General features: G+C 34.5%; 1 protein-coding gene and 2 long non-coding RNA genes across 3 annotated transcripts; 2 read left to right on the forward strand and 1 right to left on the reverse strand.

Annotated features, from left to right (window-relative positions):
- Positions 1-5,764: 5,764 nt before the first annotated feature.
- LOC107924708 (uncharacterized) lies at positions 5,765-7,067 on the reverse strand. The gene is made up of 2 exons (XR_001691837.2): positions 6,442-7,067; positions 5,765-6,125 (listed from the first exon to the last, which is right to left on the reverse strand). It is a non-coding gene; the product is annotated as an uncharacterized lncRNA (long non-coding RNA).
- On the forward strand, positions 6,124-7,026 carry LOC107924759 (uncharacterized). Its single transcript, XR_001691851.2, has 2 exons — positions 6,124-6,320; positions 6,417-7,026. It is a non-coding gene; the product is annotated as an uncharacterized lncRNA (long non-coding RNA).
- Positions 7,068-17,324: 10,257 nt separating the features above from the next.
- LOC107948041 (uncharacterized) lies at positions 17,325-20,989 on the forward strand. Its single transcript, XM_041075933.1, has 2 exons — positions 17,325-17,759; positions 20,861-20,989. Exons 1-2 carry the CDS (start codon positions 17,325-17,327, stop codon positions 20,987-20,989), a joined length of 564 nt encoding a protein of 187 aa, XP_040931867.1.
- The last annotated feature ends 6,172 nt before the right edge of the window (positions 20,990-27,161 follow it).

Here is a 27,161-nt window from a genome sequence, read left to right on the forward strand (position 1 = left end):
ATTAAAAAAACTAATAAAAATGGTTGAGTTCTGTCGATTCTAGTTTTTTCTGATTTTTTTTGCCTTCACATTTGCCTATCGAGAGATCTGGGAGATTTACCAGGAGGAATCAAAGTCGAGAAAGAACTAATGATTTCCAACATCAAGGTTGGGGTTGTATTAGGTAGCTGCACCCACTTAACAACATTTGAGTAGTTCGATTCCTCCATCAACTTATGGGACTGAAACCACAATCAAGCTTTAAAAATGCATAAAGCCTCATTGACAACGAGTAACTCTACAATCGCAAGCTTAGTTTCACCAATGTTCTTAGAAAAAAGAATAAGAATTTTGCTACTTAAGTCGCACAATAAACCTCCAATTCCACCAATCCTTAAAAGCTCATTTACACCAAATTAATCAATATCTTGGTGTAATTATTTTAAAAAATATAATTGTTAATTTAATTTTTTTAATTATAAATTTAAATTTAAATTTAAATTTTACGATTTTAATTATAAATTATGTTATACATTATTAATTATTTTATGTATTATGTTATTACTTGGTTATAATAATAATATGTTATACATAACTTGAAATTAATTATAACTTAACATATTAATAATTTTTTTAATCTAAAGCATGAAATTTAATGAATAAACATATTAAATATTATATCAAAAACCTTAAAGCATAATTCCACTTTGATATATAAAAAGTAGAAACAATAAGGTATAACATAGAAATTCCATTCTAATATATATATACACGATGCTATGTTCAAGGCTCGAAGACATCTCCGATGAAACAGTTGGTGGGCTTTGTCTTTCTAAAGGTCAAATGACTCTAGTGTCTCTATACGGTTGATCTAAGTGGATAATTTGTAACTCTAGGCCTATCTATTTGGTTTAAGTATGCTTTAAAGGTAAACTATGAAGTATTGATACCTCTATACGAGCTACTGATACTAGATTGCTATTCGGTATTGATACTCAATTGTTGGATATCACTACCAAGATCTCCTATTTTTCTATTTTCACTTTTGTGTTTGTATCTACCAATACTGTAACACCCCTCACCCGTATTTAATGCCAGAATAGGGTTATGGAGCATTACCAGAGTTACGAAACAATTAAACAACCATTTAGCATACAAACCAGCATTTCATACATTTATCACTCAAACTCAATTAATTTGTCCCTTATACGAGCCTACAAGGCCCTAAACATACTTTGGGAATGGTTCGGGACTAAACCGATGACTTATGAAACTTTTACTAAACTTAGAAATTTTTCTTTAAAACAAGGGACACACGCCTATGTAGCCAGGCCGTGTGTCTTACACGGCCACTAGACACGCCCGTGTCACAAGCTTTTTTTATATTCGAAATGGAAGCACATGGCCTTGTCCCAGCCAGTGTCCGAACCCATGTAACTCTTTGAAATGGGTCACATGGCCAACACACACGCCCATTTGCCCTAAAAATGGCCACACAAGCCCGTGTGCTATGTCGTGCCAAACCTATAGGATACTGACTTATGCTACACGGCCAAGTTACACGTCCGTGTGTGAGGCCGTGTGGAGCATATTGACTTGATTTCTAAAGCCACACCAGGGGACACACGGCCTTGTAACATGACCGTGTGTCACACACAGCTGAGGCACATGCCCGTCTCTCTACCCGTGTGGACAAAAATAGGCTATTTACCAAGCCATTTAGCCACCCCAATTTGAACACACCTTTGCCTACACATATGGCACCAGAAAAAAACATAATATGCAACCCAAAACAACCAAATCAAACATATTATATACCATTTCATCTAAGCATTTCTTAGCCTAAACCACAATCACAAACATCGTCAATTCATCAACCATTTCCATCAAACATTAATCACTTTCCAAAATGACATTAGCACACCTATAAACATACATCACCAACCAAACCAAATAACCAAAATAAGCCATCACACATGGCTATATATATACATGCCAAAACACAAACATTTACAATGCCAAATCTTATGGCCAATATCATAACCAAAACATAACCAAAATGACTCAAAGTCCCTATACATGCCATACAACGCAAAACATAATTTCAAAGGTACTAAAGTGTCAGCGGATAGTGTGATGAAGTCTCTGACAATCCTCATATCCGAGCCAGCTTTAAAATCACTATAAAACAGAGAAAACAAAAAAGTAAGCTATAAAGTTTAGTAAGCTCGTATGAGATAATGTTATGGCAATCACATGAACATAAATCCATAATTTGAATAAATCAATGGGTAACATTCATTAACTATCAAATCTTTCAAGTACTCATTCACAAAACTTTATACTTTCATCATCATTTCTTCTATTCAAAGCTAAAATGATTTATACACATACCTGTACCATCTTATACTAATTTCATATACATTCTCGTTTTTCATTTACCCATTGAACCATTCGGAATAGAAATCGGATACTCAAGGGTCTCACACGATAAGTACCTATACCATGGCCCGAAGCCAAATCAGCTTATTTCGCACCCGAAGTGCTATATCATGGCCCGAAGCCAACTCAAAGTATACCTAATGACATGTCACTAGCATCCTAAACTATTCTTAAGGTTCAACCGGGATTCGAACTGTTGAATCATCTTCGAATCATTTTCGAACTTGTCCATAATCACATAATCACAATTCAAGCTATATCAAAGCATATCAAATACATTTGAAACGAAATTAAAACATACGAACTTACCTTGGATGTTAAAATGGCAAATAGAGTCGATTAGTCGATAACTTTATCTTTTCCCCGATCTAAATTCGTATATCTCCTTTCTTGATCTAAATATATTTAAAATTAACTTATTTAATCATCTATTCATTCCATTTAGTCCAAAACACACTTTAAAAAACATTTACACTTTTGCCCCACATATTTCACATTTTTTACAATTTAGTCTTTATTTCATAAAATCACAAATTAATAAAATTCACAATAAACCCATGCTATCCAAATTACCATAATGCCCCTAGTAGCCCATATTTTTCATTTATTTCACATTTTAACCACTAATTTTACACATTTCTCAATTTGATCTCTATTTTTCATTTTCACTAAAAATAACTTAACAAAACTTGTTTAACTATCAACAACTATTCAAAATCTATCATCAAACTTCATAAATCATACATATTCATCAATGGCATCATTCAAAATCTTTAACATTTTTGCAAAATAGTCCCTGGGCTAGCTAGTACTAGATGCAACGATCATAAAAACATGGAAATCATTAAAAATCGAATCAAAATCACTTACCAATTTAATCATGCAATTGACGAACCCTAAATAGCATCTATGAATGTTTTTCTTCTTGTCAAAATCGACTAGAAGAGATCAATGAAGAAGAAATTGTTTTGTTTTATTTAAATTATCATTTTGATTATCAATTACCATATTAACCTTTAATATTAATCAATTAAAACACTTATTATAAGCCCATATTTGTCCACCCACCATTATAATGGTATAATTACAACATAAGGACCTTCACTTTAATAAACCATAGCTATTAGACGCCTTTAGCTATTAGAACTCAAGTTTTACGTTTTATGTGATTTAGTCCTTTTTATCAAATTAACTACTAAAACAATAAAAATTATTCACGAAACTTTCACACATACATACTATCATGCTGTAAGCACTTACAATAATATTAAAATAACTTTACAATCTCAGATTTGTGGTTCCGAAACACTTTTCTGATTTGACTAAAAATGGGCTGTTACAAATACATGAGCCAACAATATCATTACATGAGTCTCAAGTAGTGGTACTTAGGAGGCAAGTATCAATACCATACTTGTAAAGCCCCAAGTTTGACCGGGACGGTCTGACCCGAATTTTAAACATCACATTAGCCACCGAGATGACTCTCCTTTTAAAGCTTTACAAACCACACCAACCAACCATATACACCACACAATTGCAAAATATTTCATATAGGAAACTAGACCTAAGTGCATGATTTTCTAAATTAATCATTTTATTCACGCAATCAGAAGATATAAGGCATACCTTAATACTCGACAATCTCCCTTAGCTACAAAATTTTGTTAGTTTATTTAATTATCATCACATTAAGAAAGTAATTAAAACCACCTTAACTAGCAATCAAGCAAGCTAATATACCGTTCAAAAATCCCAAAAAAAAAACAGTCTATAATGTCCATTAACAACACGTTGAAAATTTTATTTAAAAGTTCAAGTCTAATTATAGTACTAAACCCTTGGAACGACCCATATTGTCTTCACTTGGGAGCTTAAAAGCTCAACACACATACTCAAAGAAAATTCCTTGCAATGGACCATCGCTTCCACCCTTCTCGTTAACCCGGGAACTATTTATCTACAAGGTAAAGTAAAGGGGTGAGCTTGGGAAAGCTCAATAAGTACACATGAATGCAAGACAAATATATACATATCTGACATGTTAAGATTTAAACATATTTGAACAATTCCCATATAACACAATTTTCATACTCAACATAGTGATATATTGGAAATTCATGAATATGAAACATAGTCAAATTATATATTCATTGTTTAAACGAATCTCCAAAACACACCACATGACTCATAAAGTCATACGCTATCTCTATGTAAGTGTAGCATATATGCTCACACTATCCAAACACACCATGCTATCTATAGTGAATGGAGCTATGCTTGACATTCCCTTATCTCTCCAATGTTATCTCCGGGCCACAAAGCCCAACACATAATAAAAATGGTGAGTGCTCACATTCTTATGGCATACCAATGATATCTAACGGTTTCAAGTGTTCACATTGCCAAAATATCTATTTAATCACATTTTATTTCACAATATAATTGGTTTGTATTACTATTGAGCTCGCACTTAGCATTTCACAATAATATAATTTTGCACTAATCAAAACTCACAATATCATAAATCTCATAATTCACTTACAGGTTCGTTCATGCATAGATATGCATTAATGATAAATTTTACATGTTATAAGAATCCACATTATATTATTTATTCTTATATTCGTTCGTGAATATTAAAAAATTATATACGAATATATATTATATGTACATATTTATTTAGTGACCTTTTATCACTTCAAATTTTAAACATATATTAAAAGTCCCATAAATTTATATTATATAAAACAATACTCATAGTTATATATATTGTATACAATAGAACCATGCATATATATTATATTATATATATAATACTAAAAACCATATATATATTATATAATAATAATAAAGCCCATGCATGTAAATATATTTTACATACAATAAAGCCCACGCACATAATATTAACCACCCATGCCTATATATATCACATACAACACAACCCCTATACGTATATATATCATATGAAACAAAACCCCTCAAAACTTATATATAATCATAAACGCATATATATATAAAAGACATTTAATTATTTCATATATACATACCTATTTAGAAACTCCCCTATCACCACAACTTTGCTTATATATACATATATTATTTAACAAAACCCTATAAACGCATAAATATATATATTATATAATAAAATTCACACATATTTATGTATAACACAAAATCCACGCGTATATTTATAATGTTTATAAGATGACCATGCATACATACCATAAGTGGGGTTCGCAAGCCTCACTTTGACTCTTTACATCTCACAATTCATACTAAAACACAACAAACATGAAGCAGGCCTAATTCGTCCGGCCCGCAATAAAACCAGAGAAATAAATTAAAAATAATAAATAATAAAATCAAATTAAACCAATGTCCATTTACAAAACTCTGGGCCCCTAAAAGAACCCAAAACCAAAATAAATAAAAATACAAAATACCAATACAATAAAATTCCATCGGTCTAAAATAGCCCATGACCCAATTAACCTAAATAATATCCGACCCAAACAACTGAGTCCAAATCCTAGCCCAAATAAACTAAACTCCCACTTGAAACCCGACCCAATTACAATACAGGCCCAAATGACCCAAATGTTGATTCAGAAATTGGAACCCTAGCAAGGGCCTTGCGCAGCTGACCACGAGTGGTTCCCACGCACGGCCTCTTCCTCCGTACTGGTTTGCATCCATAGAACCTGTAAAAGAACACATGAGAAGAAAGCAGGCTAACAGAATACAGCAAATGATAGTAGAAAAATGTAATTTTATTTTTTTATTTATTTACTCATGTAAATCCAGCTATAAAAAGTCGTCGGGTGTACACTGTAAAGACTTACGCACATTAAATACGCATACAAATCAGATAGAGAGGGATCAGCCAAAATTTTAAGGTGATTTCTGATTTAAATTTTTCTAGTTTTTTTCTTCTTTTCTTTCGATTTACTTTCTTGAATACTTCATTGTTGCATTTGTTTTTTTTTTTAAAGGGAACAAAGGAAAGGAAAACCTTACCATACGAATATGCCGTGGATCTTCTCTTTACTTCATTGAAATCGAACTCGAAGGAAGACCTCGAGGCTGACAGGTCGTTCTTCCAAGCCTGAGAGCACCTATCGCAACGGTGAATCGATGTTTGAAAGGGGGGATTAGGGTTCGGCTGAAAGGGATAAAGTGAATAGGGTAGGGCATTATTAGTTCGGCTGAATGAAGGCCTTAGTTAGCCTTTATAAAGAAGCAAAAACGACATCGTTTAAACCAACTTCAATGGTTTAAAAACGACGTCGTCTGGAAGCCATGCCCGATGACCCGCTCCAGTGCCCACAGGATCCGCGCGTTTGCTGCGGTAAAGGGAAATTTGTGCATTTAGTCCCTTCCTTTCGCGCTGGTGTTTGATTAAGCTTATTCCAGATCTCTTTGTTTTTAATTATCCCTAGAATTTGCGTAATATTTCAATTTAACCCGCGCCTCAACACAACGTTTTAGGATCTGGAATATTTCTAGATTTGGTCCCTGAGCATTTGCCTGTGTGGCGCGCTGGTCCTTTTTTTTTATTTTTTTAATGGCTTATTTTATTTATAAATTATCTCTTTTATTTTAGTTCAATTTTAATTTAGTTTTCTATTTGTATAACTTACTATTTTAAAATACATTTAATATTTGTATATGTATTGATCCATTTTAATATTTGTACAATATTTCTTTAAATATTCTATATATATTTGTACATGTATTATTTTGATTGAAGTTTTAATTTATAATGCTTATTATTTTAAAATTCATTTAATATTTTTATATATGTGTTGATCTATTTTAATTTTTTTCTGTGTTTTTTATTTGTAATTAGGTTGAAGTTCTTTTTTATATCATATAATTTTAACATTTTGCAGAGTATTTAATTCAAATCTTTTTATATACTTGTACCTATATTATTTTAATCGAGTCCTCTATTCATTATTATGAAAATCCATTTAGCTTTTTTTATATATATGTGTTAAATCATTTTGATAACTTTACTTTATTTTATATAATCATTATTTTGAAGTTTATTTTATATCGTATTATTTTAACCATTTATATAAAAAAAATTTAAATATTTTTGTGTATATTTGTACATATATTATTTTAATGGAGTTTTCTATTTAAAATACCTATTGTTTTAAAATTTACTTAATATTTTTATGTATATATGAAGCTATTTTAAAAACTTCATTTCTGTGTTTATAAAATTATTATTTCGGAATTTTTCTTTATATTATATTATTTTAAAATTTTATATAGTATCACATTTAAATGCTTTGATATATATTTGCACATATATAATTTATAGCAAAATTAATTTAATCTTATATGCATTATTATTTCCATGTTATTTTGACATATAATTGCTTCTAAATTCATTTATATATATATGTCTTTTAAATCTATTGTGTACATAATTTGCTTCCTAATATCATATTTTATTATGTATTTTTACTATCCTTTCATATTTTATGTATTATTTAAATTCTTTTTAATTGTGTGTATATTCTCAATTTTTTATAAATATATTTTTTTAACGTTTGGCATATTATTTGATTTAAATATCTTCTTTTTGCAACATATTTAAAAAAAAATTATATATATATATTCTTAGTTTTTTTTTAAAAATTCAAGTTTTAACATGTGATATGTTCTCATCAATGCATCATTTTTTTGAAATTGTTTTGTATCGTATTAGTTTTATGTTATTTGGAACCTCATGTGTTAATTGTTTTTATATTATTTCACGTATATTAGTTACACCACACTTGTTCGTTTTTTATGTATTATTAAATCAATTGTTGTTCACCCATGCTTGTGAATTTGGTTATTAGTTATATTTAATTGTTTGTTTTATTAGTAGGTTAAATAATGTTATGTTATCTTCATTCATAAGTATTGTATTTTATGTGTGCATACTATCCCATATTTATTATTTTTCTTTTGGTTTACAAATGTCGCTTTATAATTTCCAACACTTTAAAAACAACTATTCCATTGTATTTCAAATAAAATTAATATGTTTTGAGTTTGTAAATCTTTTTAAAATAAGGCAATGTTCAGTATTTAGAAATTCGAGAAATTGTGCCCTACCGTGCTGAGTTTCGATTTTTCGTTGGACTAAATATTTGGACACCCTTTTGTAATTTTCGACCTAAGAGCTTTTGGAAGTCAAAACTCAATCGTGTTCTCAAAAGTATAAAGGATCATGTCCTATCATGCTGGATGTGATGCTTTATACCTTTGAAAAGAGAAAGTTTTGACGACCAGCTTAAACCACTCAAACATTTTAAAAGGAACCATATTTCAATTTTTTTGAAAAAACCCTAGACATAAGGACAACAATTAATCAATCTGGTACCAGTTTTTGGGCGTAGTGAAGGTGCTAACCCTTCCTCATACGTAACTGGCTCCCGAACCCATTTTAAAATTTACGTGGACCAAAATTGATTTAAACAAAATAAAATATTTTATTAGGTGATCCAATCACACCTAAACAAAAAGATTGGTGGCGACTCCACATTAGGTTTTAAAAGTCGATCCCTATTTTTTTTCAAATAAAAAACTGGTTTCGACAGCTTGGCGACTCCACTGGGGATTGAACAAGAGAGTCAGGCCATAAAATTGATTATTTTTTGTCCTTTTGTTTAAATTTGAAATTTAATTTGAAAATCATGATTCTTTGTTGCATTTGTTTGCATGATTGTTGTGGTCCAAGTCTTGTAGAATAATATTGCATTGCATTGCATAACCGTTGTGGTTATACCTTTAAGTGGGAGTCAGAAGCTATGCCTTTGTGAGGTTTTCACCTCCGTATGGGCTAGCGAATTGCTTCCTGGATACATCCGTACCTATGATTTCGTGAGATTTTAATCTCTGCATGGTCATAGGGAAATGTATTCCCCTGAACTGAACTTGATCCATATGAGCCTATAATGGGTGAGGATTGAGGAATCTGCTGGTTCAGGTACCTTTACTTTAGAACCAAACCACATATAGTAAACCCTAAGAGCCTTCTTTAGGTGGAGCTAGGTTAAAATTTAGTAGTTGCCCATATATGTGCTTTGATTATCTTTGTTTTGCTTGTATTTTATTACTTATATTTGATACTGACTTGTGGTGTTTTGTTTTGATTGTGTTTTGCATAACATTACATATTAAAGGAGGTGTCGGTTCGTGTTCAATTACTAAGTTAGAAGATTTAACATGGAGAATGAATTTCTTGATAAAGTTGAGGATAACGCGGTCGTCCGTGCATGGTCAGAGAAGTTACAATCAGAGAAAGGGGATAGCCTGGCAGAATGATATACTTCAGAGTTGCAGAACTTTACTCGTATCAATGTGACACAAAATAAGTTGCAAGAGTTGAGAGATATATGGGCTCGTTGGGATGAGGGAACAAAATAGTTGTTCTATCAGAACTATGGTGATATACCTTACTTGCTCGACATTAAGGTAGATAAGCATCTGTTCCAAGTTATGGCTCAATTTGGGAATTCTTTCTACAATTGTTTCACTTTTGGAGAGGTAGATTTGGTGTCTACCATGGAGGAATATACTACTTTGTTGAGATGCCCGAAATTTCAAGTCAAAAAAGCTTATGCTAAGGTTTTTAATGGCCCAACTTTTGCAAAGAAATTGATGAATATTTCAAGGATGAACGAGCCTTGGGTCACTGCTCGAATTCAACAAAAAGAGGATAGTAAATGTATTCTTTGGAAGAATTTGAGAGATTTGGTTTTAACACATCCGGATGAAAGGAAAAGATTAGATATCTTCGCCTTAAGCATCTATGGATTGGTGATTTTTCCTAAGACTTTAAGGCATGTGGATGAGGCAGTCACTGACTTATTCGATCGTCTGGAGAAGGGAATCACACCTGTACCTGCAATACTGGCTGAGACATTCAGATCCTTGAGCATGTGTCAGAAGGCAGGCGAGGAGAGATTTATTGGATGTGCACAGCTATTGATGGTATGGTTTCATGGGCATTTTTGGAAAGTAAATAGGGTTTCTTACTAGGTCTTCTCTGAAAGCTATTCCCCATTAAAGGAGGAGGCAGTTATGCAAAGGAAAGATGATATTTTTGAGGAGAAATGGATGGAAATTCTTCAAAATCTCAAGGAGGAAGATATAGAGTGGAGAAATTTTTGGATGGTTCTTGATGAGATCCTGTATCGATGTGGGAACTTTGATTGGGTACCATTGTCAGGAATTTGGGGAGCCACTGGGTATGCTCCATTGCTTGCATTTAGGAAGTATAAATCGAGGCAGCTTGTTCCCATAATTTACGGGCTGGCTCAGTGTGAATTCCCATATAAAGGTGACCACTATAAGAAGAAAGTTCAGGAACTATCTGATGCTTGGAAGCAAACTTGCTGGATAAAGAGGTTGGCTGTCAGTTCCATGGTGAAAACTGAATACAATGGATGGTTTAGAAAAAGGGTCAATGATAATATTCCTAGACCAAGTGTAGAAGGTACCCGACCAATGGAGGAACAATTACAAGTCGCCCCGTTAGAGTTGGAAATTATAAAAAAGGACTTTGAGAAGAAGAGTTCTGAGCTTGGGAAAAGGATCGAGTAGTTGGAGGAAGAAAAAATACACCTGAAATTAGATGTAGAGGTTCAGAAGTTAGAGGCAGAAAAGTTACGAAAAAGGAAGAATGAGGCATTGGAGAAAAGTCTGTCAGAGAGTAAAAGTGAACAAGACAAATTAAAGGCTAGAGTAGCAGAACTTGAGAGATCTCTATGTCTATACCGGAATCGCAATTCTATGATGGAGTTGAGAGCAAGCTTAAGCAAGATCGAGGAGATGAAAGGGAAAATAGAAGAATTAGAGACGGCATTGCAGAGTTGTGAAATGAGGATCGAGTTCTTGGAAGCAAACGAAGAACAATGGAAGGGACAACTTCATCACTCTCAAAACCAAGTTAGAAGCAGGGATTACATTATGGGAGAAGCCATGACGCAAATTCGGGAGGTAGCTGATTACTTGCAGACTTTAGCAGTATAGGCAGACATATTAAGTGTGAAGTATGAATTGGAATCAAATAAGGGGTAGGAGCTAGCCTCGTTGCTTAGGAAAATTAAGGCTCTGAGCATTAGGGCGAAGTCTTATTTGTAACTTAGTTTTATGTAAAGAATTTTATTTTCTAGTAAAGTTTTATAAATGAAATTGAATCAGAATTGATGCCTCCATTGCATTCATGCATTTGTATTACATTACATCATATGCATTAAAGGCCATAAAAAGATTCTAATTAATTAAAAATTATTTTAGTAATCTGGAAACCAACAAAAACACACCAAATACACATCTTTACGGTAAAAGGAAAAAGACCAAGTCAATAGACAAAAGGCTTGAAAAGTTAGAACAAATGCAAAGAGATATGCAAGAATAAATGCAGTCACAGATGCAAGAGCAGTTAGCTAAGATTTAGCAAGAGATGAAGGAACAAAAGATGGAGTCCTAAAGAGATATGATGAACTAATTGTCCCAATTGCTAGTGGGAAGGATGGATAGGGGAAAAAGTCTTACGGATAATGTTGGGGAAAATAATGAAGACCCTCAGCTTCCTCTTGGCTTCACTCCTACACATGTGCAGACACAACCTGAGATTAATTTGTAGAAACCATCTGTTACGATTAGGCCTCAGCAGTTTCAGGCTGGAGTTTCAGTACCAATGAATTTTCAAGCTGGCTCAGGTTTTAATCCTGGTAATAACTCGAATAATCCAATAGTGCCTGATTTGGATGAAGTTACGAAAGAGGAAAGGGCAAGGATAAAATCACAGAAACAGTTAGAGGTGCGGTGTAAATGGCTGGAGGAAAAGGTCAGAGCAATGGAAAGTGTTGATAGACATCCCGGAATTGATGCAAAAGATCTGAGTTTGGTCCCAGACTTAGTACTTCCATACAAGTTCAAGATGTCAGAATTTGAGAAATACAATGGAACGAGTTGTCCTAAAGCTCATATCACTATGTTTTGCAGAAGAATGACTGTGTATGTTAATAACAATCAACTGTTGATTCATTGCTTCCAAGATAGTTTGGTGGGGGTAGCAGCTAAATGGTACAATCAGTTGAATCGAAACAGAATTAGTTCATGGAGAGATCTGGCACAAGCATTCATGAAGCAGTATAGCCATGTGACAGATATGACTCTTGACAGAATTACTCTTTAGAAAATGGAAAAGAAACCAAACAAAAGTTTTAAGTAGTATGCATAGAGATGAAGGGAAGTGGCCATTTAGGTTCAGCCACCACTCTTGGAGAAGAAAACTACAATGCTCTTTATTAATACCTTAAAAGCTCCGTTCATAACTCATTTAGAAAGTGCCACAAGGAGTTTTACAGAGGTGGCCATAACAGGAGAAATGATTGAGAATGCCATAAGAAATGGAAGGATAGAGGCAGGAGAAAGTGCTAAAAGGTCTGCTCTACGAAAAAAGGAAAATGAGGTGAACAATGGAAACATGGGGTATTCAAAGCCTGTTATTGTAAGTCAGCTAAAGGCGATGACTGCTGGTCAGGGCTCATCAAGGTAGGAATTTGGAGCAAAGAAAAATAATGAGAAGCTTCAATTTACTCTAAAGCCATGTGGTGGCACCTTTTTATCTAAAGCCATTACAGCCTTCGTTCCCTAAATGGTACAATGCCAATAGTCAATGTGAGTATCATGCAGGGATCGTAGGGCATTCGATAGAAAATTGCACTACTTTCAAGAAGTTGGTTGAGAGGTTTATTCAGATGGGCATTGTGAAATTCGATAATGCGCCCAGTACAGAAAATCTGCTACCTAATCATACTGATAGTGGGATAAATGCAATAGATGGAGGTATAGGAAAAAGAATCAAGGCGGATGTTACAGAAGTAAAAACTCCTTTGAAATGGGTCTGAAAGGAGATGGCAAGAAGGGGGTTAGTTATGTCGAATTCAGAAAGAAGTGATAATGAGATAAAGAATTATTGTGAGTTCCATCATGAAGAGGAACACAAAATTCAAGAATGTGAAGAGTTCAGAGCTATTATTTATGGCCTGATGGACAACAAGGAAATAAAATTTTATGAAGGGGTTAAGGAGGAGGAGTATATGTGCGCGTCAGAATCCACGTCGAGTGTCCCGAAAGTCAGTTATCCTTTGGTTATTATTTCACGTCCTACGAATGAAACAGGAGTTCAGATAACACCAAAGATTATAATTCAGAAGCCAGCGGTTTTCTCTTACAAGGATAGTAAAAGGGTCTTCTGGAAATATATTGTACTGTGACAATCCAGAGAAAAGAGAGTTCAGTCAGCCCATTAAAAGAGGATTAAAATATAGGTTCTCACACACGCAGTGAAAGACGATATGATTTGACAAATGCCCGAACAGAACCTGCAAAAGGAAGAGATGTGATGGTCGAACAAAAGAAGGGAAAAGCGATCGAACATGGGGTACCTGTTAATGAACCAGTGAAAGAAGAAGAAGCTAGAGAGTTCCTAAAATTTTTGAAACATAGTGAGTACAGTGTGGTGGAATAGTTGCATAAACAACCAGCCCGCATATCTATATTAGCTTTGCTCCTAAGCTCAGTGGTACACCAAAATGCATTAATGAAAGTGCTGAACGAGACGTACGTGACCAATGATATTTCTGTCAATAAGTTGGATCGGTTGGTTAATAACATAAGTGCAGATAGTTTCATCTTTTTCAATGATGATGAGATACCACTAGGAGGTATGGGATCTACCAAAGCTTTGCTTATAACCACCAGATGTAAAGGATACACATTGTTAGGGGTTCTGGTTGAAATGGGTTGGCATTGGATGTGTTGCCCTTGTCCACATTAAACAGGTTACTTGTGGATAGCTCACATATGAAGGGATGTTAGAATATTGTGCGAGCATTTGATGGCACAGAAATGAGAGTTATGAGGAGAATAGAAATACCTTTGTTGATTGGCCCAACTACATATGAGGTAGATTTCTTAGTGATGGATATTAAGCCCTCTTACAACTGCCTGTTAGGGAGACCTTGGATACATTCGGCAGGGGCAGTGCCTTCATCATTAGATCAGAAGTTAAAGCTAGTATCAGAAGGACGGTTGGTGACGATAAATGCTGAAGAGGACATTATTGTAGCTGTAAGCAGTGATGCACCATATTTAGAGACATATGATGAAGATATTTAGTGTTCTTTTCGATCTTTGGAGTTTGTGAATGCAACATTCGTTGCTAAGGGAAGTAGAATTCTGGAATCGAAAATGTCTAAAACTATGATGATGGGTCTACAGCTGATGGTAGGACATGGAGCTTCACCAGAAAAGGGACTTGAGAGATGTCTCCAGGGAAGATTTGAAGTTCTGATGCTAAAAGAAAAGCATGATCGTTTTGATTTGGGGTTCAGGCCAAATGCAAGACAAAGGAAAAGGGAATTGGAAAAAAGGCGAGAAAGAAGAAGAGCACATGTGAATGGTGGAGAAATTCAGTGGGAGCCCATGATAATCCCTCACATCTCTAGGAATTTTGTATCAGGAGGGATTATTTATCCTAAATGAGGGATGCCGGAGAAAGAAAACATGGAAGGAGTATTGGGAAATGTGCACATCAATGCCATATTTGAAGAGACAATTGAATATGGGATTTCGTCAGATATTCGTCCATATGAGCCTGGGAGTGTTCTAGACAATTGGACTGTAGAAGACATTCCTGTAGTTTTTAAAGCTCACTCAGAGTAATGTTTAAAACAAACTTGTTGTTTTAAGCCTAGAGGCAACAAGGATTTCTTTGTGAAATAGGCTCATGTTCAAACATCATTATTTCAATGAAATACATTTTTGCTATCATTTTGAGTAAACATTTTTTATTCTTTCCACAAGTAATTGTGTTATTCTTTCCATTTAAATAATTATCCTGATTCTTTTTTGGACTTTCTTCAATCATTCTTTTATTTCATTCATAAACATACCATACAGACAATAATTATCAAATTCATTCATTCATTGTATATTTTTTGTACCTATAATAGGTCCCTGGATATTAATATCACGAGTGACGTTGTTACTGACTCAGAATCACTATTTGAGCAAGACATGTGTTTAGAGGGATCTTAGGACTTTGAAGATGACAGAGACTGTGATTTATCTCCAGACTTGTTAAGGATAGAAGAATAGGAGGAAAAGTAAATTTCACCTCATAAAGAAGTAGTGGACATGGTGACTCTAGAAGAGGGGAAAGTTGTAAAAATTGGAACATGTATAACTGAAGAAACAAAGCGAGACCTTGTTGGGTTGCTTCAGGAATTCAAAGGTGTTTTTGCATGGTCATACCGAGATATGCCTGGCTTAAGCACTGATATTGTGGTACATCGCCTTCCCATAAGAGAAGATTGCAAGCCAGTACAGCAGAAACTCCGAAGAATGAGGCCAGATATTGTTTTAAAAATAAATGAGGAAGTTAAGAAGTAATTTCATGCAGGATTCCTTCAGGTGATCAAGTATTTAGAATGGGTAGCCAACGTTGTGTCTGTTCCCAAAAAGGACGGCAAGGTGGGAATGTGTGTGGATTATAGAGATCTACATAAGGCAAAACCAAAGGAAAATTTTCCCTTGCCTCACATTGATACGCTGGACAATACAGCTGGTTACTCGTTGTTGTCCTTCATGGATGGTTTCTAGGGGTATAATCAGATCAAGATGCATCCTGAGGACATGGGAAAGACTACCTTCATAACCTTGTAGGGCACATTTTGTTACAAGGTGATGCCATTTGGATTAAATAATGTTGGAGCAACATATCAAAGGGCCATGGTGACCTTATTTCATGATATGATGCACAATGAGATTAAAGTCTATGTTGATGATATGATAGCCAAATCCCGAACCAAAAAGGAACACATCCAAGTGTTGAGAAAGTTGTTCATGAGATTGAGAAAATTTCAGTTAAAGCTTAATCCAACCAAGTGTACCTTTGGGGCTAGATCCGGAAAGCTATTGGGCTTTATAGTCAGTGAGAGTGGAATTGAGATTGATTCAAACAAAGTCTGAGTTATACAAGAGTTGTCTCCACCACGTACTTAAAAAGGGGTTCAAGGTTTCCTGGGAAGACTAAAATACATTACTCGGTTTATTTCTCAATTAACGGAGAAATGTGACCCTATATTTCGTCTTCTTAAAAAGCATAACCCAGGAGAATGGGATGATGAATCCAGAGAGCTTTTGATAAAGCTAAAAAATATTTGTCGAGTCCTCCAGTGTTATCATCTCCAAGCTCAGACAGGCCGTTAATACTGTATTTAACCGTGTTTGGTAATTCTATGGGATGTGTGCTTGGTCAACATGATGAATCAAGAGGAAAAGAAAGGGCGATATATTACCTCAGTAAAAAATTCACTGAGTATGAATTGAGATATTTGCCAATTTAAAAATTGTGTTGTGCTTTGGTTTGGACAGCTCGGAGGTTGAGGTAATATATGTTGTACCATACGACTTGGTTAATTTCAAAGTTGGATCCTCTAAAGTATATGATGGAGTCAAATGCCTTGAATGGAAGAATGGTTAGGTGGCAAATTCTGCTTTCTGAATTTGACATAATCTACGTGAGTCAAAAAGCCGTAAAAGGGAGTGTAATAGCAGATTTTCTAGCCAGTCGAGCTTTAAAAGATTATGAGCCCTTTAATTTTGATTTTCCTAATGAAGAGATAGTGTATGTGACAGCTACTGAAGAGGACACTGCAAAAGATTAATCTTGGAAATTGAATTTTGATGAAGCCTCGAGCGCTATAGGTAATGAGATTGGAGCGGTCTTGGTGTCTCCGGATGGAGATCGTTATCCATTCACATGTAAATTGGATTTTGATTGCATGAATAGTATGGCAGAGTATGAAGCATGTATCATGGGGCTCCAAGCAGCTATAGAGCGCAAGATTAAGTCACTGGAAGTATATGGAGATTCTGCGCTGGTAATTTACCAACTTCAAGGTGAATGGGAGATAAGAGATTCCAAATTAATCAATTACAGAAGGTTGGTGTTGGGGTTAGTCGAAGAATTTGATGATATTACCTTCAATTATCTCTCGCGCGATGAAAACCAGATGGCAGATGCTTTGGTTACTTTCACTTCCATGATCAAAATAAGCAGACAAGAAGATGTGAAGCCCATTCAGATGAGTATTTGTAAGGCCCCGTCTTATTGTTATAATATAGAGGAAGAAGTGAGAGATGATCATCCTTGGTATCAGGATATATTGCGATATGTGAGAAATCGTGAATATTCAGATCAAGCCACGGAGAATGAAAAAAGGGCGTTGAGAAGACTTGCCTGTGATTATGTTTTAGATGGGGAGATCCTATACAAAAGAAGAAAGGATCAGGTACTTTTGAGATGTGTGGATACTGTGGAGTCCAAGAAAATCTTGGAAGAAGTTCACGAAGGGGTTTGTGGAATGCACGCCAATGGGTTCACAATGGCTAGACAAATTATAAGGTTCAGATATTATTGATCAACCATGGAAGGAGACTACATCAATTATGCCAAGTGATGTCACAAATGTCAAATTTATGGTGATAAGATTCATGTACCTCCCTCACCTTTGCATGTTACGACTTCCCTATGGCCGTTTTCTATGTGGGGCATGGATGTCATAGGTCTAATCTCACTGAAGGCTTCAAATGGGCATCGTTTCATCTTTGTGGTTATTGACTATTTTACCAAGTGGGTGGAGGCTACTTCATATGCTCATGTAACTAAATCGGCAGTCAGCAGATTTTTAAAGAAGGAAATCATATGTCGATATGGGATGCCTCAAAAGATCATATCTAATAATGCATTAAATTTGAACAATAACACAATAGCAGAGGTCTACAGTCAGTTTAAAATTAGACACCATAATTCATCACCATATCGCCCAAAAATGAATGGGGCAGTGGAAGCAACCAATAAAAATATCAAGAAGATTGTGGGAAAAATGACCAAAACTTATAGAGATTGGCATGAGAAGTTGTCATTCGCTCTCTACGCTTATTGAACATCTGTTAGAACTTCTACTGGGGCAACGCCTTTCTCATTGGTTTATGGAATAGAAGCAGTTCTACCCATTGAGGTGGAGATACCTTCTCTCCGGGTTTTGTCAGAATTGAAGTTAGATGAAGCAGAATGGATACAGTCTCGATATGATCAGTTGAATTTAATTGAGGAAAAGAGGCTAAGGGCTATCTAGCATGGTCAGATGTATCAAAAAAGAATGATGTGGGCTTAAGACAAAAAGGTTCACCCAAGAGAATTTCATGAGGGAGATTTGGTTTTGAAAAAGATTCTTCCTATACAAAAAGATTTCAGAGGAAAATGGATACCAAATTGGGAGGGGCCTTATGTGGTAAAGAAAGCTTTCTCCAGAGGAGCATTAATCCTAGATGAAATGGATGGAAAAGACTTGTCTAATCTAGTAAACTCGGATTTAGTCAAAAAGTACTACACCTAGTGAGGGAAAGAAGCCAAAGTGAAAACCCGCAAAGGGCACTTTGTGACTTTCTTAAAAAAAAGGGGGGGGCCAAAGTGAAAACCCGCAAAGGGCGCTTTGAGACTCAATAGAAATGAAAAAGAAAAAGGAGAGGCCAAGGTGAAAACCCGCAAAGGGCGCCTTGAGACCAAAGGGGATTTAAGTTGAAAACCCAAAAAGGGCGGCTCAAATGACGATCTAAAGTGGGAAGGCGATGATCTTGCTATACTTGAATTAACCAGGAAGGGGGTATGTTGCATCTTGGGGCATTGACAAAGTACTTCTGATCTCCTAAACACATGTCAAGCTTGAATTTGTCTTCAAAAAGTTCATACGGAGAAGCTCAGTTTCCGATATCAAGAGTACCTAGTCTTCATTTTATTTATAGTAAATTGGCTATTTTTGAATTAGTCTTTCTTTTTCAGGATGTACATTCTCGAATCAATGGCCATTTTTTTCCTTTGATGATTTATTCACTTTGAGCTTAAATTCAATGTCATTCTTATCCATTTTTACGATTTGATTTCAAGCATGTTACATTGAAATAATGATGAATGACCTAGTAATGTTTCACAATAGAAGTTTTGCATATTACTCTAGGAGTTTCTAGATAATGCAAGAATCTGAAATGGACAATTGTTTAGAATGCACCAAAGTTCAAGGATATAATTGAATAAATCGCCTCTTTGGGTTTCTATCCAAATGATTGAACAAAAAGGACAAGATATGGCATTGATGATACAATTTGGAAAAATTATCAATATAAAAAGGAATTGTTCTTAAGAAAAGGGAAATGATATTTTGTATCCTTGTAAATATCAAACACGCACATCTGGCTATGACACCGGAGGAGTGAGGTAGCAGATCGAACATATGAAAATTCAATTATGAGTTGTAATGTTTTGTCTCAAAAAGAAAAGTAGAAGGGACATTGGAATTATAGCGAGGCAAGCTTGTTGAGCAGAATATGGTTGTTTCTTTGGGATACTCTATCAAAATGCTGATTGAGAGAGATGAATGTGTAATACGGTAGGGACAACATACTGATGAACAACGAGTGATGATACCTTAAAATTTAAATGGAATCATTCTCATTTCTGCATATATCATTCATACCATATTTAGTTAGGAGCATTGGATTCATTTCAATCATAACATCTTAATTATTTGGCATAAACATGCGCATATAAAATGGAGTCTACAAGACATGTTCCTTAGATGACAGTGTAGCGACATTGGTGAAGATGGAAGATCTTATCTCCTTGAAGTTGCAGTGGAGTAGATCGAAGATGGCTAATCTTATCTCCATCTATCAGCAATGAAGCAGATTTGAGCCACCAGCCTTATCTCTCTAAGGTTGCAAGAGAGCGGGTTGAAGAATGAGTCTTATCTTTCTAAGACAGCAAGAAAGTAGACTGAAGATTGAAGATCTTATCTCCCTAAGCAGTAGTGGAGCAGATCGAAAGAGGCGATCTTATCTCCATGTATCGGTAATGAAGCAGATTTATGCCTCGAGCCTTATCTCCCTGAAGTTGTAGAGGAGCGAGTTCGAGATATGAGTCTTATCTTCCTGAGGTAGCAAGGAAGCAGACTGAAGATTGAAGATCTTATCTCCCTAAGTAGTAGTGGAGCAGATCGAAGGATGGCGAATCTTATCTCCATGTATCGGCACTAGAGCAGATTTTAGCCACTAACCTAACCTCCCTAAAGGTGCAGTGGAGCAGGCTTTATATACAAGTCTTATCCTCCTGAGGTAGCAAGGAAACAGACTGAGGATTGAAGATCTTATCCCCCTAAGCAGTAGTGGAGTAGATCAAATATGGTGAATCTTATCTCCATGTATCGGCAATGGAGCAGATTTTCGCCACTAGCCTTATCTCTCTAAGGTAGCAAGAGAACATGTTGAGGATATTGGTCTTATCTTCCTGATGTAGCAAGGAAGCAGACTAAAGATTGAGGATCTTGTTTCCCTTAAGCAGCTGTGGAGCAGGTCAAAGACAACAAATCTTATCTCTATGTATCGACAATGGAATAGATTTAAGTTACCAGCCTTGTATACCTGAAGTTGTAGTGGAAAAGGTTGAAATTACCAAAAAGTTCCAACGGTGAATTGGAACGAGGCAACGTGAAGAAAAGAAGGGCCAAAAAGTCAAAGATGCAGTAAGACCCGGGCAAAATTGGTCCTTTTAAGGTCTTTGCTTCATCCTTGTTACACGACAATGAGCAAAGAGGGGCAGCTGTAGCAGGCCCAATTTGCCCGGCCCGCAATAAAACCAGAGAAATAAATTAAAAATAATAAAATAATAAAATCAAAATAAACCAATGTCCATTTATAAAACTCTGGACCCCTAAAAGAACCAAAAACCAAAATAAAACAAATAAATAAAAAAACCAATACAATAAAAGTCCATCGGCCTAAAATAGCCCATGACTCAATTGACCCAAATAATATCCGACCCAAACAATTGAGTCTAAATCCTAGCCCAAATAAACTAACTCCCAGTTGAAACCCGACCCAATTACAATACAGGCCCAAATGACCCAAATGTTGATTCAGAAATTGGAACCCCAGCAAGGGCCTTGCGCAGCTGCCCACGAGTGGTTCCCATGCACGGCCTCTACGGCCTCTTCCTCCGTACAGCTTTGCATCCATAGAACCTGCAAAAGAAGACACGAAAAGAAAGCAGGCTAACAGAATACAGCAAATGACAGTAGAAAAATGTAATTTTATTTTTTTATTTATTTACTCACGTAAATTCGACTATAAAAAGCCGTCGGGTGTACATTGTAAAGACTTACGCACACTAAATACGCATACAAATCGAATAGAGAGGGATCAGTCAAAATTTTTAGGTGATTTCTGATTTAAATTTTTCTAGTTTTGTTCTTCTTTTCTTTTGATTTACTTTCTTGAATACTTCATTGGTGCATTTGTTTTTTTCTTCAAAAAAAAAGGAAACAAAGGAAAAGAAAACCTTACCATACGAATATGCCGTGGATCTTCTCTTTGCTTCGTTGAAATCGAAGTCGAAGGAAGACCTCAAGGCTAAAAGGTCATTCTTCCAAGCCTGAGAGCACCTATCATAGCAGTGAATCGATGTTTGAAAGAGGGGATTAGGTTCGGCTGAAGGTGATAAAGTGAAAAGGCTAGGGCATTGTTAGTTCGGCTGAATGAAGGCCTTAGTTAGCCTTTATAAAGAAGCAAAAACGGCGCCGTTTAAACCAACTTCAATGGTTTAAAAATGACATCGTCTGGAAGCCATGCCCGATGACCCGTTCCAGTGCCCTCAGGATCGGCGCGTTTGCTGCGGTAAAGGGCAATTTGTGCATTTAGTCCCTTCCTTTTGCGCTGCTGTTTGATTAAGCTTATTCCAGATCTCTTTGTTTTTAATTATCCCTAGAATTTGCTTAATATTTCAATTTAACCCGTGCCTCAACGCAGCATTTTAGGACCTAGAATATTTCCAGATTTGGTCCCTGAGCATTTGCCTGTGAGGCGCGCTGGTCCTTTTTTTATTTTTTTTAATGGCTTATTTTATTTATAAATTATCCCTTTTATTTTAGTTCAATTTTAATTTAGTTTTCTATTTGTATAACTTACTATTTTAAAATACATTTAATATTTGTATATGTGTTGATCCATTTTAATATTTGTACAATATTTCTTTAAATATTCTATATATATTTGTACATGTATTATTTTGATTGAGGTTTTAGTTTATAATGCTTATTATTTTAAAATTCATTTAATATTTTTATATATGTGTTGATCTATTTTAATATTTTTTTTCTGTGTTTTTATTTGTAATTAGGTTGAAGTTCTTTTTTATATCATATAATTTTAACATTTTGCATAGTATTTAATTCAAATCTTTTTATATACTTGTACCTATATTATTTTAATCGAGTCTTCTATTCATTATGATTTTGAAAATCCATTTATTATATATATATATATGTGTGTTAAATCATTTTGATAACTTTACTTTATTTTATATAATCATTATTTTGAAGTTTATTTTATATCATATTATTTTAACCATTTATATAAAATTTTATTTAAATATTTTTGTGTATATTTGTATATATATTATTTTAATGGAGTTTTCTATTTAAAATACCTATTGTTTTAAAATTTACTTCATATTTTTATATATATATGAATCTATTTTAAAAACTTCATTTATGTGTTTATAAAATTATTATTTCGGAATTTTTCTTTATATTATTTTATTTTAAAATTTTATATAGTATCACATTTAAATGCTTTGATATATATTTGCACATATATAATTTATAGCAAAATTAATTTACTCTTATATGCATTATTATTTCCATGTTATTTTTACATATAATTGCTTCTAAATTCATTTATATATATGTATATGTCTTTTAAATCTATTGTGTACATAATTTGTTTCCTAAGATCATATTTTATTATGTATTTTTACTATCCTCTCATATTTTATGTATTATTTAAATTCTCATTAATTGTGTGTATATTGTCAATTTTTTATAAATATATTTTTTAACGTTTGGCATATTATTTGATTTAAATATCTTCTTTTTGCAACATCTATTTTTAAAAAAAATTATATATATATTCTTAGTTTTTTTAAAAAAAATTCAAGTTTTAACATGTGTTATGTTCTCATCAATGCATCATTTTTTTTGAAATTGTTTTGTATCGTATTAGTTTTATGTTATTTGGAACCTCATGTGTTTAATGTTTTTTATTATTTCATGTATATTAGTTACACCACACTTGTTCGTTTTTTATGTATTATTAAATCAATTATTGGTCACCCATGCTTGTGAATTTGGTTATTAGTTATATTTAATTGTTTGTTTTATTAGTAGGTTAAATAAGGTTATATTATCTTCATTCATAAGTATTGTATTTTATGTGTGCATACTATCCCATATTTATTATTTTTCTTTTGGTTTACAAATGTCGCTGTATAATTTCCAACACTTTAAAATCAACTATTCCATTGTATTTCAAATAAAATTAATATGTTTTGAGTTTACAAATCTTTTTAAAAATCCTAAAATAAGGCAATGTTCAGTATTTAGAAATTCGAGAAATCGTGCCCTACCGTGCTGGGTTTCGATTTTTCGTTGGACTAAATATTTGAACACCCTTTTGTAATTTTTGACCTAAGAGCTTTTGGAAGTCAAAACTCAATCGTGTTCTCAAAAGTATACAGGATCATGTCTTATCGTGCTGGATGTGATGCTTTATACCTTTGAAACGAGAAAGTTTTGACGACCCGATTAAACCACTCAAATGTTTTAAAAGGAACCATATTTCAAATTTTTTGAAAAACCCTAGACATAAGGACAGTAATTAATCAATCTGGTACCAGTTTTTGGGCGTAGTGATTGTAACACCCCAAACCCGGCCCAGACGTTATGACTGGGTCCGACATGCCACATCGAAGCGTTCAAAATATTTTATATTGTTGATCCAGAAAAACTTACTTAGTGTTTTAAAAGATAATTTCATTATAGGTTAAAGTGAATGGAAGATGTGCACCAGGTAAGAAACCGGAAAAGAGGTGGTGAGTCCATCGGACTGCTTAAGTACCAAGCTCCCTTCGGATCCAATCCTAGACATGCATATCGCCATTGCCACACCTTAACGTCATGGATATTTCTAGGAAACCGATTTGATTAAGTTATTTTTAGGAAAAGTGATTAATTTTGGAAAATACTTTCATTGCAGAAGCTTTGCTTGTTGTCGTGTTATTTTGAAATCAATTGTTGTTTTTGAAAACCGCCCTAAAGCTATCCAATTTCAACAGTTAAAATAAGTAATACCTATCTTAGTAATACATATTAAAACCATCAAAAATAATTAAGCAGCCTTATTACATTTAAAAACCCAAAACTTCAAACGTAAATAAAAGGATGTCCAGTTCACCAGAAGAAAATCAAACTTTCATAACGGGTGGCCACTCTGAATTCCCTCACAGCTCCAAGCCCACTATGGTTGGGGATTTCCTCCATGGATGAAAATAAAAGGGGTGAGTTTGGGGAAACTTAGTGTGTAAGGAAAACCCATTCAAAGCCCAAGTCAGCTCAAGCCTATTGGGCCTAAGCCCATTCAGGTAACAGTGGTACTGGACCAGAGCCCTTTTCAGATTACAATAAACTGGGCCTTAGCCCCTTATTCAGATAACAGTATGGCCCACAGGCCCATTTCAAAATACATGCAACATCAATAACATATGCAAGCCCATTTGGGGAGACTACTCAACCCACCAACCACTACACTCCACCCGTACTAGCCATACACTCCATGTGGGGATAGCTCAACCCACCCAGCCCAACACTCCACAGTTGCAGCATTGCTGCTCAGTTAACAGTAAATTGAGGCAAAGCCTCTAGTACGTGGACAAGCCACTTTCAGTACTTCCTCCGTCAATATCCCAATCCCATGCATCAGATAATAACAACATGGCATACAGTACATAACAACAGTCCAACATGCATTTAAGTCAATTTAACCCTAGGGGTATTTCGGTAATTTATCTCCTAGGGGTAAAACTCTAAATTTTCCACTTTTAAAGGTATTTTAGTAATTTATCTATTTTAGAGTTTTTCATGCATATTCCTACCTTTCACGTACTACAGAATCACGTACCGAGCGTTCTTACCGAATTGGGCCCGTTGGCCCATCATTCCAAGTTTGGCGCATTAAGCCCAAAAATATCGAGGGCACAGAAATCATGCACTTTGCAGTCCAAACATTGCAGCTTACCAAAAACATTAATCGATTTACCTCACGAGCACTCGCACACTCGCAAATCTACAAAATACCGGTTTTTGGCATTTCGGATTTTCGACTTTTGCCGATCTAGACTAAGAAAGAGGGTGTTAGTTACACACCTGTTTGCGACGATATGCTGACGAGATCCACACACGAACCGCCTACAATTGGATTACTAACACGTTAATCTAACTATTCAAATACAAACTACGTATTAACCCCTTACAATATTCGGCCAACCACACCTACAGATCATAGTAAACTTATAAGAAATCAATAAGCAACTCATTAACAAATTTTTGTCAATGTTTACCACATAATCATAATTTCACTGCAAGCTGTCTTCCTGAGCAACAGTCACTAAATCATTTATAACTGGAGCTACGGAACTCCAAATCAAGTGCCGTTAATTTTCCCTGAAAATAGACTCATATATCTTATATCCATAAAATTTTCAGAATTTTTGGTTTTGCCAATCAATACCAGATTTTTCTCAAAGTTTCGCATGTTTCACTATTTGACTAATCTGACCACTCTTCATTACAAATCAAATTTCTCATTGTAAAGAATTCAAAATATGTTCTCGTTTATTCCATTTGAAACTAGACTAATTAAGCTTTAATTACATAATTTATGCAGCTTCTAACTCATCTCCCACAATTTATGGTGATTTTCTAAAGTCACGTTACTGCTGCTGTCCCAAGCAGATTTATTACCAAATCACTCTTTCACACATAACTTGCATGCATATTTGTTTGGCTCAACTTCACATATCTTCCATTTTTCATCAAAATAACATGAAACAAAAACCATTTCCTTCATTTTAATTCATTACCAAATGCTCATAACACAACCAAAAACCAAAATATGCTGCAAGAGTTAAGGTAGAATCAAGAAGAACTCATGAACATCAAGATAGAAGCAAACTACCATGAACTTACCTTCAATTTTCTTCCCCAAGTGACCGAACATTCAAGAGCTTTCTCCTCTCCTTTCTCTTCTCTAACTTTAGGCTATGATGAACAAAGATGGACAAAACTTTGTTCTTTTCACCCCTTTTTCTTTTAATAAATTTCATATTTCATCCATTTAATTCTTTAATACAAAAGACATAAAATTCCAATCATGGAACATTTACCTAACCCATTATCATGGAATATTTACCTAACCCATTATCATGGAACATTTACCTAACCCATTATCAATTTGTATCAATTTGTACCATAAATTATGGATATCAAGTGCACATTTTGTCTACAACAACATGATGGCTGGCCACTTCATGTAAAATAGGAGGTTTGTCATGCAAATCCTCCTATTTTGCACTCCTATTTATTTGGCCACTTCAATTTAGGCTATAGCATTTTCAAACATTTTCACATAGGTCCTATTTCAAAATTTCACTCACAAATGACAAAATTAAAGCATGAAATTTTGCCAACATTCACAGAATTCCCGAA

The sequence above is a fragment of the Gossypium hirsutum genome, chromosome A08, assembly GCF_007990345.1.
Source record: "Gossypium hirsutum isolate 1008001.06 chromosome A08, Gossypium_hirsutum_v2.1, whole genome shotgun sequence".
NCBI classification, from domain to species: Eukaryota; Viridiplantae; Streptophyta; class Magnoliopsida; order Malvales; family Malvaceae; genus Gossypium; species Gossypium hirsutum.